At 42.1% G+C, this 12,665-nt stretch overlaps 1 protein-coding gene across 1 annotated transcript in view; it reads left to right on the top strand.

The window, feature by feature from the left end:
- Nucleotides 1-12,665, top strand: part of MYL3 (myosin, light chain 3, alkali; ventricular, skeletal, slow) — a 38,602-nt gene that overhangs the window by 23,145 nt on the left and 2,792 nt on the right. Inside the window, exons 2-6 of the mRNA XM_009575559.1 lie at nucleotides 279-306; nucleotides 5,445-5,594; nucleotides 6,729-6,902; nucleotides 9,450-9,527; nucleotides 11,059-11,094. Of these exons, the coding sequence (XP_009573854.1) occupies nucleotides 279-306; nucleotides 5,445-5,594; nucleotides 6,729-6,902; nucleotides 9,450-9,527; nucleotides 11,059-11,087 (459 nt within the window). The 3' untranslated portion in view covers nucleotides 11,088-11,094. The remainder of the gene's footprint in view (nucleotides 1-278; nucleotides 307-5,444; nucleotides 5,595-6,728; nucleotides 6,903-9,449; nucleotides 9,528-11,058; nucleotides 11,095-12,665) is intronic.

The following is a 12,665-nucleotide window of genomic DNA, read 5'->3' as shown; positions in this document are numbered from 1 at the left end:
AGAGACAACAGCAGGGACACAGGAGCAGCAGAAGAATGGGCCAAGGGCATCTGCAGCCTTGTGGTGAGGACAGAAGTCCTGAAGGTGGGGCTGGTGAATAGGGAAGGTGGAGGAGGAAAGAACAAGAATCTACAGGCTCTGTAAAATTATTTTCTTGGAGTTACGAGTCAGTCTCTTTCATAGACCTCACAAACATAAAACAGAGACTAAACCAGTGCTCTTCTTGTTTCCTTCAGTTTTCTGTTTTTTATCTGGCTGTTATTCTTTGTCTCTTTCAGGTTGAATTCACCCCTGATCAGATTGAAGGTGAGCAAGATGTGTTTCTCTTCTGTGCACAGCAAATACTGTCACTGGGAGGTGCTGGCAAGTGCTGGGGTGAACGTGGGTGTGGTATTGGAGCTACCTTGAGAAGGTTGTGCTTTAATTCATGGCTTTGTTCCTGTTCCGTCCCTCCTCCAAATCCTTTGTTGAGTTGGTCAAGAGAAAAGGAGAAAGTCATGCACCATGGAGAGTAGCTATTTATTTCATTAAAGAAAACATCAGTTCCACTGTCAATGATGCAAAACCAAAAAAGAAAAAAAAAAAACCCACACCCCCAAAACCTCAGTCCAAATATATGCTCTTTCTTTAAGAAAACCCACTAACAAAATATCAATCCTTTCAAGAGAAAGTCTCCCAACTCTGCTTTTGAGAACTTTTCCCTGTATTCAATCAGAATTTAATGTGTTACAGTTTTGTGACAGCTCTCCAGAAACCAGCGAATAATGACAGGGTGGCATTTTTTTTCTTTTAAAGAAAAACATCAGCATTTGTTTCTGAAATTTTTGTCCCAGCCCAAGAAACTGATACTAAAACTTCATGCATGAAGTCCTGGGAAAACTACCACTGCAGCTGTCCCTTTTTTCCTCAACTGCCAGCCTGCTTTTTACTTAAAGGATAATTGATAGATGGAGTCAAACATCTGGCAGAATTTTGCTTTGGTTTTTAAACACTTGGCAGAACTTGGTAGAGCCTATGAAAGATGGTATCAGAAAATAGGTTAATCAGAACAGATGAAAAAAAAAATCACAGGCTATCCAGTCAGGCTGATTCAGAGAGGAGAGATATAGAAGGAAGGATTTTCTGAACTGGAACCAAATGCCATAATATCTTAGAGATAGAAAATCCTTCTTTTTTTTTAAATCAGAACTTTTTTCTGATTTCAAAATTTTCAAAATTGTTCTGTAATTTTTTAATCAGAAAAGTGGCTTTGCCACAGACTACCAACATTACCTTGGGATTTTCAAGCCCCCCTTAATGGCTTTAGTTTCAATTTCTAACAACAGGTCGAAAGTAACTCATGATTGGAGGCAACTGTTAATTTCTGGAAATCTGCCCATTTCCTAGTCCCAAAGTCATCGGAGAACTGTAGGAGAGGCACAATTCTGAGCCACAAACCTTTGAATGATTCCAGCAGCACACAACAGCCGGATCTGTCATCAGCTAATATTTTGGGGATTGGAAACTAGGACCCACCTAGTTTCTATGGCTTGTTTTCTCTCTCCCTGAGGAGAACTAGCTCTAGAGACTATATCAGAGAATGGGAAAAGAAAAGACCTCTTCAGAAAAAAATAGGATGCTTCTCTGGCCATCAGCCCATTGGAAGGGCTAGGAAATGACAAATTTAGAGCAACCCCAGGGCTGCCAGAAAAGGTAGCAGGGCTAGAGCAGATGTAGACCATCTCTAGAAACAGAAAGTTGCATCTTCTTTCTTTTCTTCTCTTCTTCTTACAGTTGCCTTCTGGTCTAGTTGTACTCACTGCATACACAGAGAAAAGCTGGGAATCCAGGATTTGTGACGTAGGATGGCCTTGAAATATCAAAGGGAAATCCATGGGGCAGGAAGCAGATAACATCATCTGTGTGAGAAAGGCCATGAGACCTCCATGTTCAGCTACAACAGCATAACAGAGTTATACTGTGTGCTAGCACTGGGGACAAACACTAAATCCACTCCAGGTTAATCCCACAGTTGGTTCATACGTTCTGCCATGAGTTGCTTGAAGGAGTGCCCAATGGCCTGAACATCACCTGGGGACTGAGCAGAAAAGCACAGGTCCTCAGTCAGCTCCCCAATTCCCTTCCTCCTGACCTTTTCTGGTTCTCTTTTTTCCTTCTCTCCGTTCTTTCAACTGACCTTTAGAAGGTTTTTAGGTTCATAAATGAGTAGGCAGATAGACTGATAGTTGCTAGATAGATATTTACTCCTAGGTAGAGCTTAGATGCTTCAGGTGTAGAATTATATCTACAGCATGGTTCACAGTTGTCCCCGGATTGTTACTGGCATATGCTGTCCTCTGTACTAGTTTGCACATGTCAAAACCTTGCCAAGAAGTGTGCCACCAGTTTAAGAAAGTGGACAATCAGTATTCCAGTGCTTGAGACTGTTTTATTTTGTGTTAAAAGTGCAAGTTAGAAAGCAAGCACCACTTGCCATGATTTACAGCTGTTATACTGGCTGTTGGCATGACTTGAGAGTTGGAACTCACAGGAGCTCTAGATTAATACGTCTTTTTGATTTGTTTTCTCCTTCCTATTCTCTCCTCACTCTCTCAAGCTTCCAAGATTGCTAGCTCTCCCTTTCTTCTGGGTTTCAGTTGCACTTGTTTTGTTCTGGGTTCATTTTCAGCTCCGCGCTGCACTGTTAATTTTGTCAGATTTCCTCTTTCAGGAAGTCATCAGGAGGTTAAGATCACCTGTTATACCTTTATATGGTATATGTGTTTCTTAAAAAAATAGACCTCTAATGTATAATAATCCCCTCTCTTTCTCTCTCCCTCTTGACCTAGGTGTCTCAGTGAGACTAGATGCTTCCCCATTTGTCAGCTGAAGCTAGATCAATAGGAAGTTCATCTTATGTGTTAGATACTACTGGCCATCAATCTATCACCATTGACCCAAATGGTTTTCTGGCAGCTGATTCTGAACTGGGGTGGTGGAGGAGAAACAGACAATGCAGCATCTCAAGGTCTTTTCCAGCCCTATCTCTAGGATACTCTGAACCTCTTCGTCTTGCTAAGGAAAAGACTTTATTGCACCAGACTTACTTCCCTGCAGGGAGTCATTGTTATGTTAGCCCCCAAAATGTTACTCAGAGGGAGAAGAATGATCTGTGGGTGAAGCCATGTGCAACACACCCATCTTTACATGTCCTCCTGCCTCAACTGCGAGTGAAATTCATTAGTTGTGGCAATGTGTATTTATGAAACTGTATTTCTGGCCTCTTCAGCCCCCTAAATTGCTGAAAAGAGAAGAATGCGAGCTATTCAAGATGAGAAGATAGGTAGCAATTACGCATATGAAAATATACACTGCTCCTGCCAGTGGTTTAATGGCTAGCAGGAGGACAAAGGAGACCATAGCCATGCTGGTTTCATTGCTTTGATGGAAACTTGCATTAAGCCAGCAAATGCAAATGTAAATTTAAAAAAAAAAAATAGGCTGCTTCTGTATATTGACAAAAAGGAGTTTCCAAACCCACAGGCCAATGCTCTGGTGAGAGGCGGTTACATCTGATTTTAAACTAGAAAAAAAAAGAGAAACATGAGCTGTCAGTAACTATGATGAATTGTGAACCTTTAGGAGGTGGTGCGAAGGGTGCTGAGGCAATTGGTCTCAGGGAGCAGGTAAGCGGCAGGCGGAGGAGTAGCTCAGAGAGGTAGGCGTATTTCTCATCCACCTCAGCTGCTGAGACCCCCAGGAAAGGGCAGAGCTGGCAGTGGGTCTCTGGCCCCCTTCCACTGTCTGCAAGGAGCCCATGAAAATCCGCTATTGCCCTCTGCTGGAGTGAGGACTGCCAATGGGAGCTGGGCTCGGCCGGTGACAGAGGAGGCAAAGATCCAGCAGAGAGAGGCAGGGAGAGGAAGAAAGAGAGAGCAAAGAGGAGAGTGCAAAGAAGAAAACAAAGGGAGCGTTAATTAGTCCAAAATGAGAAAATGCATCATTGTTTGAAAGTGTTGGATGAGGAAGGAAATGAGTAAGAGATGAGTGGAATGATAAAAATGAAAAGGGAGGGAGGAAGGGGAAGAGGCAAACCCAGCAACACTGGAAGAGGGAAGGAGAGAGGGAAATAAGCAAAGGAGAAGAAAGAAAAAAGAGGCAGGGGGAATAATGATGAGGAGAAGGAATTGAGAAGGGAAAGATGGAAAAAATCTGACATGCAGAGTGCATGGCTGAATGGTTGAATGAGTCAGGATCTAGGGAAAAAAGAAATAGCCTTACTGTGTTGGGAGAGTAGGAGGGAAACGTATACAGAAGAGTAACAGCAGGGCAAGGGGCAGATTCAGGGATTCACAGCTTTAAAGCCAAAGGGATATTTGTGATCACTTGTAGACCGTGCACTATGCAGTGTGTTCATTAAAGGATAACAGCCTGTTACTGTTGTTTGCGCCTTGAGATGCTCCTCTGTCTCTGCAATGTGTCTGCAGCTCCAATAGAGAGAGGCAAAGCTGAGTAACTAGTGTGTCTGGGGAAGTCTCCCCTGGGATCCTGCACTGACCCCATTTATTAATGGTAGAACAGGGACCCTCTGCCATGGGAATGCTCATGTCAAGGTATTGTTGCTCGAAGGGACTCCCTCTTCGGCCAGAAGTAAAGAGAAGACGTGAGGATATCTTCACAAGGAGGTAGTGGAGAGGAGCTGGCTGTCTTGCAAGGGGAAGGGCTCTGCATGGGCACACAGGGGAAAGCAGGCAGATGTGAAACCACTGGAGGGGATGATTGCATCTCCACGCGTGAGATCTGGCCTGGCGTCGGTAGCTGATGGCATAGCAAACCTGACTTCTCCAGATGCAGTTGGATTGGGTGCTAGAAAAATGAAAAAATCAGAGGATCCTTCTAGATCTGCTCCTTGACACTGTTAAAACCAACAATTGATCAGTTATAAGTTTTCCATATTCCTTCACCCTCTCCCACCAACAGACTGCTTGTTGTGTGATTATTCCAGTAGGTTATCGTGGCATATCTTGTTACCTGCTATTAGACATGATCCTTTATCTCAGTGGGCTGTGTCAGTGCTCTCTAAGTGATGAATACATATCCAGTTAGCTAATGAGCAGAACTGCTATTGAATTCTGTGCCACCCTGAGTGCTCCTGATGAGCTGGAAAGCTCTCAAGGCCAACCATTTCTATAAGGTTTTCTGCATTTCCCGATGATAGCTGAGACGGAAATACCATGAGAAGAGCATTTGACCTCTCCGATTCCATTCCCTGATTGAACCGGAAAATGCAGGGGAGGAGGAACACAAACATTGCAGATAACAGCAACAACAAAACTCATCAAACTTGTTCCCAAACTGCAAAATAAAAGGGTCAGGCAGAGTTAGTTAGGGGCAAGGTCTAGGCTTGCTTTGACTTCATCTGAGGGAGCATGGCATGCATTTCTTTCTATCTTTTTGTCTTCCAGAATTTAAGGAAGCATTCTCACTCTTTGACCGGACTCCTAAATCTGAGATGAAAATCACATACGCACAATGCGGAGATGTCTTGAGAGCTTTGGGGCAGAATCCAACCCAGGCTGAGGTCATGAAAGTGCTTGGCAGACCCAAACCAGAAGGTTGGTGTCCTCCTCTGTGTTTGTTTTGAAAAAGGTCATTCTGAGAATTATTTGTGAAGCAGGTCTCCGTTTTCTGATGGAAAGATTAATTGTGAAGTAACAAAGGATATAGAACAGCCTCTGCAGATCGCTAGCAGAAAGGTAAATGAGGAAAAAAATGATCTTGCAGTCAATACAATTGGCTCAAATTTAGGAGAATGAATTAATTTAATGGCCCTCTGTGTCAATGTGTTTTACAATGACATGTTTTTGCCTTTTAAAATTGCTTTGATGACAGGCATTCACTTGTGTTTACTAAAAATGCAGACATCTTGAAGACATCCAAAGAAACAAAGGAATGGACTGAATGTGAGGACATAGCCTGTTCTACAAAAGTATATATTAGAGCGTCTGTAATGATTGCAGTAATATCTCCCTTCAACATTCACCGTACACTGGATATCTCTTCAGAACAAAAGAAATCTCTCCCAGACCACAGCTACATTCAGGCATTTTCTGGATTATTTCTCTGTCCTTTCCTTCCACTGAGGTGGAAATGACAATTAGGCCCTCATTCAACAGCTATGATATGTGAGGATATGGCAATGACACAGTGGCAGGTGGGACAAGGAGTCATATGGGAACAAAACACCCTCTGATGTTCTTGAAAGGCAAAGAATCAGGAAAATGGGATACACAGCCCTGGTCTTCCCTATTTGCTCTAAAGCTCCTCTCCCAGTATGGTTTTAAACATCTCTGCATCATAGGGCTGCAAAGCAAAGCTGATTTTGTATTGGCAATGAGCTTCTCTTACTGTCTTCTGCTTAGTTTCATACTTTTATGTTGCATGAAACAGTCTTGAGAGTCTAACAGTATTTTCTTTCCTTGATGTTTGTGTATGTCAGATACTAGGACATATCTATCTATCTATCTATCTATTAAAATTCATATTTCTCTCCTTGCCAGACCTCTTTCCCACTGTATCCATTCTTCCATCTGTACTTAGGTTATTTCTATGCTCTTTTCTCCCCTTTAGCTGGCATTTATTGCCACAGTTCTTCTACCCTCACCACCTACCGTGGTGGATGCCTCATGATTAGTCCTCAACTCTCCCAGAATCCACCAAAACTTTCATTTCTATCTGTATCTTTGTAGACATGAACTCCAAGATGATCGACTTTGAGACCTTCCTGCCCATGCTCCAGCATATTGCCAAGACGAAAGATACAGGCACCTACGAGGACTTCGTGGAGGGTCTGCGCGTGTTCGACAAGGAGGGAAATGGAACAGTGATGGGGGCTGAGCTCCGCCACGTTTTGGCTACGCTGGGTAAGGTGAACCTTTCCTCATGCAGTTTCATCGCTGAGGTCTTTCCCATACAGCTTGTATCATTCTAGGTAATCTTTATGGAGAAAATGACTGAGCAAGACTTCAGCCATCACCTTGTCCTCAGTTATAAAGATCAGAAAAAGTTCTTTAATAATGAAGCTAAAAATCACTGACCTACAGCTGAAATATTTGTCTTTCCGTCTTCCTTCCTTCCTTCCTTCCTTCCTTCCTTCCTTCCTTCCTTCTTTCATTCCTTCCTTCCTTCTTTGTTCTAGTGTTTTATTTCTCCAATAAATATTACATTTCTATCACCATAAAATTGTCAAAACATTGGAAACCCCATCTATTTCTTCAATATTTTTCTCCATTTTTCTGCACCTTCAAGACAAGTTTTAAGATGAAGCACTTTTTAACCAGTGATCTGTTTAACAGAAGTGTCTCTGAAACGGAAAGCTCCTGTTTTTAAAGTAGGGATCAATATTTCTCCGTCCTCTCAAATTTTGACTTCAGAAGCTCATTTTTTCACAGAGAGTGATGACAACAGAATGAGTGCAGGACAGCAAATTTGGCTGTAACTTAATGACAGGTTTCCAATTTGGATTAGAAGGCACTGACATGCTGTCATCTGAATCCAGTGAGCATTTCTCAAGATCAGCCTTTTCTACTAGTGTTTGTCCACTATTTTAAAAAAGGATGAGCCTTTACAAAAGAGATTTGATTTAAACCAAAGGATTACAATGATGGGTTTTGACCTGGGAAATCAATTCAAAAAGCCAAACATTTTACACCCAGGGGTTTTCATTCAATGACACATCCATGCCTATTAATGACACAGGGAATAAGAAAAGAAAGCAGTGCTATTTTCCTTTTTATCATTGATGTTATCGGATCGGTTTGGGGACCAAATTCAGCGACGACAAAAAAACCACCACAGGGTCCGGATTGTTGCCCTATCTAACATTACCTGGGATAAAGAAACCACTCTGTGCAGTTTTGTGAGTTTCACAGTCCTACAAGAAATACTTTTGTACTTACCCTTCTCTTTCCAGTAACCCAGAATGTGGCAATGTCTGATTTTCAAGTCCCGATTGGAAGTATTTCAATCTTAAGAATTAATAGTTCTGTTTAGAGTGGCAGGTCTAAATACTGGTCAAATCCTAGGCACAGCCAAATATTCTGTAAATTAGCATGCTTTTCTCTTCAATTTTCAAAAAAGCAGTTGAACTTTCACAGGTTCACATTAGCTGAGGACTTGTTCCTGAGTGCCAGAACTCAGTGATGGAAAAGTGGAACAACATGAGCAGCAGGGCACACACAATGCTTTTCATTTCTATGGTTTCAGGTGGCCAAGAAGGCCAATGCCATCCTGGCCTGTATCAGCAATAGTGTGGCCAGCAGGAGTAGGGAGGTGATCGTGCCCCTGTACTCGGCCCTGGTGAGGCCGCACCTCGAATCCTGTGTTCAGTTTTGGGCCCCTCACTACAAGAAGGACATTGAGGTGCTGGAGCGTGTCCAGAGAAGGGCAACGAAGCTGGTGAAGGGCCTGGAGCACAAGTCTGATGAGGAGCGGCTGAGGGAACTGGGGCTGTTTAGCCTGGAGAAGAGGAGGCTGAGGGGAGACCTCATCGCGCTCCACAACTACCTGAAAGGAGGTTGTAGCGAGGTGGGGGTTGGTCTCTTCTCCCAAGTAACAAGTGATAGGACAAGCGAAAACGGCCTCAAGTTGTGCCAGGGGAGGTTTAGATTGGACATTAGGAAAAATTTCTTCACCGAAAGGGTTGTCAAGCATTGGAACAGGCTGCCCAGGGCAGTGGTGGAGTCTCCATCCCTGGAGGTATTTAGAAGACGTGTGGATGTGGCGCTTAGGGACATGGTTTAGTGGTGGACTTGGCAGCGTTAGGACTCAATGATCTTAAAGGCCTTTTCCAACTTAAATGACTCTATGATTCTGTGAAATCCCTCTCAAATTTCTCCCTCACGTTTCTGGAACTCATTTGATCTCATCCTAAAATCAGTGCCTAATATCAGAATAAGGAGATGGATTGGGTTGATCTCTGCTTAACCAGAATTAAGCCTTACAGGCAAATAGACACCTAATATTTAGATAACTAAATTAAATGGAATGGATCACTAATCCAGATCAGAGATCCTAAGTTTGATCTTGGAATCTTCCTGAATCTCAAACTCAGAGGCAGCCTAGATGGCGACTCTACTAAGAGTTTACTTAGTGAGGACTTGGTTAAAAAGTGACTAAAGCCTTCAAGATTTGGCACTTCGAGAAAGGTTATTCTTAGAAGAATGAGTATGTGAACATAATATCATGTGGGTTTCCATATTTATTCTGTCTTTCTGGTTTTCAGATCAAATTTTCTCAGCTTGCAAGTTCAAAAGTAGCTTTCCTAGTAGTCAGCACCACAAATTAAACTGAAGACAAAATCTCCCCCTCTTGTCTCTCACTCTTTTTTATTCTTGGATTCTTTGAACTGTGCTTTGTAAATTCTTAAAAAAGGGTTCAGGTACTAAACAGGCATTTTGCTTTCTACCCAGGTGAGAGGTTGACTGAAGAGGAAGTTGATAAGCTAATGGCTGGTCAGGAAGATGCCAATGGCTGTATCAACTATGAAGGTAGGTATGACTACTCTGGTCTGAGCAGTGGTCGTGTGCTTGAAGGCTTTGTTGCAACTATCCTGAGAAAGTTCAAACCTGTGGAAGATCTGACTCCCAAAGATCAGGATGTGTGTTCTTCCAGATTTTAGAACCAATTCAGATTCTATAATTCACCTGATATACCCTATCTGTTGAAGCTTACTTGTGTTTTCCGTAGCTGAATGGCTGTGGCCCTTTCAGGAGGTGGGGCTGTATATTTTTATTTTGTTTGCCTTTTTAAAAAAAAAAAAGTGCATTATTTTTTCTACCTACTCCCACAATTCCTCATCCTCTCAAAAAGAGATATGCATCCCTTTTGAGACTTCTTTACAGAAAATCACTAAGTTTTCCTTCAAAACCTCAGCAAAACTTGTTATCCTTAGCATCCTCTTTGGTGTCCTAAGATTCCTACAAGACCTTCCAAAGACCTTCCATTTTATTTCATTGCTATTGTAGAAAGCCAGAATAAAAGGATTTGGTCGTGAGTAAGTGGACCGTGGTTCTCTCCTGCATCTTGCAAGCCTACATGCTTCAGGCTGTTCAATAAAACCACAATATTCTAATAGGGACCATGAACACATGTTATCGTACAGAGCTGAGAGGTTCTTAAGATTAACTGGTGACTGATGGTTGTATCACCTTGGTGATTTAGCTGGTCTGTCATATTCACTGAGCCTTTTATGAATATTTGGGTTGGTGGTCTCCTTCTACTTACAAATGCTATACCAGTGATTTGAGCTCAGGGAAACATTTCTTACGAGTATTTTATTGGTAGAAATCCATAGATTTAGCCTACCCAAATGGCTCATGAACTTATGCTGAATTCAGAGAAATTCATAGCATGGGGCTATTATTGGGAAGGAAAAAATATTTCCTTACTGCAAAATGTATTTTTCCTTTTCCTCTTGAATTTTGAAATTATATATATAAAGATTTTTTTTTTTTTTTTAAATGGAGAAAAATGGAACCCAAAACTGTTTGAAACAAAAGCTTAATTTGACTTTGAAATACCTTGTTTGTTTGTAAACCTGAATTCACTGCAGAGATATAGTCACGATACCTGACTTGGTGACCTGCTGTGGATTCTGGAGGTTAACTCAAAGCATCTTCCATGCCCCCTGACTTAGTACAAACGTGCTGAGGTCTTGAAAGCCTTGCAAGATGAGGACCCAGAGTTTCTCATGGCTGTATACTTTGGAAAGCCAGTTCCTTATGGCAGCTGGGGCTAAAGGATTAAGCAAGTTATGGACTGACTGATGTGTGTGTTCATTTCCACTGGCTACCTAGACTGCTGGCTACACTGCACTGTATATATATATCATCTTAAGGACTTACAACGCATTTAGCACCTGGTATCTGGAGTCTGATTTACAAAGTGGTGTGATCTTCATTGCGTCAGAGGAAGTAAGAAGGGTGAATTTAAATAACAACCAAGCTGAGATACTCAGGACGTTACTGAGTTCAGTGAAAGGAAATTGATAAATGATCCTTCTCTTTCTCTTGTTTCCAGCTTTTGTGAAACATATCATGGCTAACTGAATGCCAGGTGAGTCTTTTCTGTCCTCCTTGCATATGCTATTATTTTGGTTTTGGCATCTGAGATAGGCTTGAAGAATATGTAAGCGACTAATCAAAGAGAGTGAATATTTTCAGCGTGCTGTACAAGGAAGTAGGACAAGAATGAGTAAAATGTTATCTTCATCCTATCAAGTGCACAGAAAATCAGTGACCTTTCTGCAATTGTCTGGTAAATCTGGACACCTTTATTTTAGAAGTCCAACATAATATATCCTAAAAGGATTTGGTTTCCAAAGAACAAGTGCTCATTTCTTTATGATTGACTGGGAACTTCAAAGGATGCATATTTTTCATGCCCACTTACAAGTCCCTGCTCCTAGACTTCTCCTAAAAAGGCAAGGAGATAGAACTGAGCTGACTAGAGAAAGAGTGGGCAAAAAACCCAAGGAAAAGTAGATAAGAAGGAGTAATGTATGCTTATGTCACTGAACCTACACTAGGAGGATAATTATTGGCCTTCCATAAATCTGGCTCCCAACATCTCCTGGCAAATGGGTTGGTTTTCCAGGAAAAGACATGAGCTTTGTCCAGCACATCTTCTGGCTTTATTCAATAGTGTTCTCCAAACCACAGTACCATTAAGGGTGTCTCTGTCTCGCCATTGCAAATGAGCTGATCTTTATTTCCAGTATTTCCTGGTCACCATTTATTTTTGTATTCCTGGAAAAGGTGCCCACTGTTTTCAACTGGCATTCACCATTATTTATCTCTGTTCAGCTCTTGGGGAAGGTCTGACCTGAGACTTAGCCGCTCCATCTATTCTGCAAAGTATCTGATAAACAGGAAAAAGCAGTGGCTTCTTTCAGATTTTTTCTGGTTGTTTTGGGTTGTGTTTGTTTCTTTTTTTTTTTTTTTTCCTTCTGCTTCAGTTTATTTTTCTATTCTGTCCTGACCAGGCCTGGCTTTGTTTTGCTTTTGGAGCTGACATTATCCCACCGAGACCTGTCTGTTGTGTGGTGACTTTATGTTCACTGGCACCCCACGGAGGGAGTTACGTAGGAGTCACATCCAGGTTTTGGGGACTTTTGTTCCAAGACATAATTGAACAAAATGTAAACTGGCTAAAAAAGATGACTGGGTTTCTTTTCTTATTATGGTCCAGTTTTCTTTCTTAAAGGCATTTATCTTCTCTGAACATACACTCAGTTTTCCACACTGGCTCCCAGTTTTTGATTCCAAAGATCTGGACTGGCCCACAGCCATAGTGGGTAATCCCACAGCTAGCATGATCCTTACGTGTTGTTTAGAGATGTTTTCAATCCTTAATCCTATCTAAACCCACTGCCATGGGAAATTCCCATTCCGATGCCAAGTCTTTCTAGTCACCTAAAGCAACATCAGCCACCAAAGAAGACAAGTGAGCAGTGGTAAGCTGTGAAGCTGGCACAGGGCTGGGAGCTGCAGCATCGGGACCAGCAAGAGTGTCTTTGCTTATGATGGGTTTGGAAAGGGAACTGAGAGCTCCTGACTCACAGAGAACCAATGTGCCACTGATTTGCCAATGAGCCATGATGGGCGTCATTCAGGGGTGGCATCTTC

The sequence above is a fragment of the Fulmarus glacialis genome, unplaced genomic scaffold, assembly GCF_000690835.1.
Source record: "Fulmarus glacialis isolate BGI_N327 unplaced genomic scaffold, ASM69083v1 scaffold244, whole genome shotgun sequence".
NCBI lineage: Eukaryota > Metazoa > Chordata > Aves > Procellariiformes > Procellariidae > Fulmarus > Fulmarus glacialis.
Note: the sequence above shows the minus strand (reverse complement) of the source record. Positions and strands in the feature narration are given on the sequence as shown.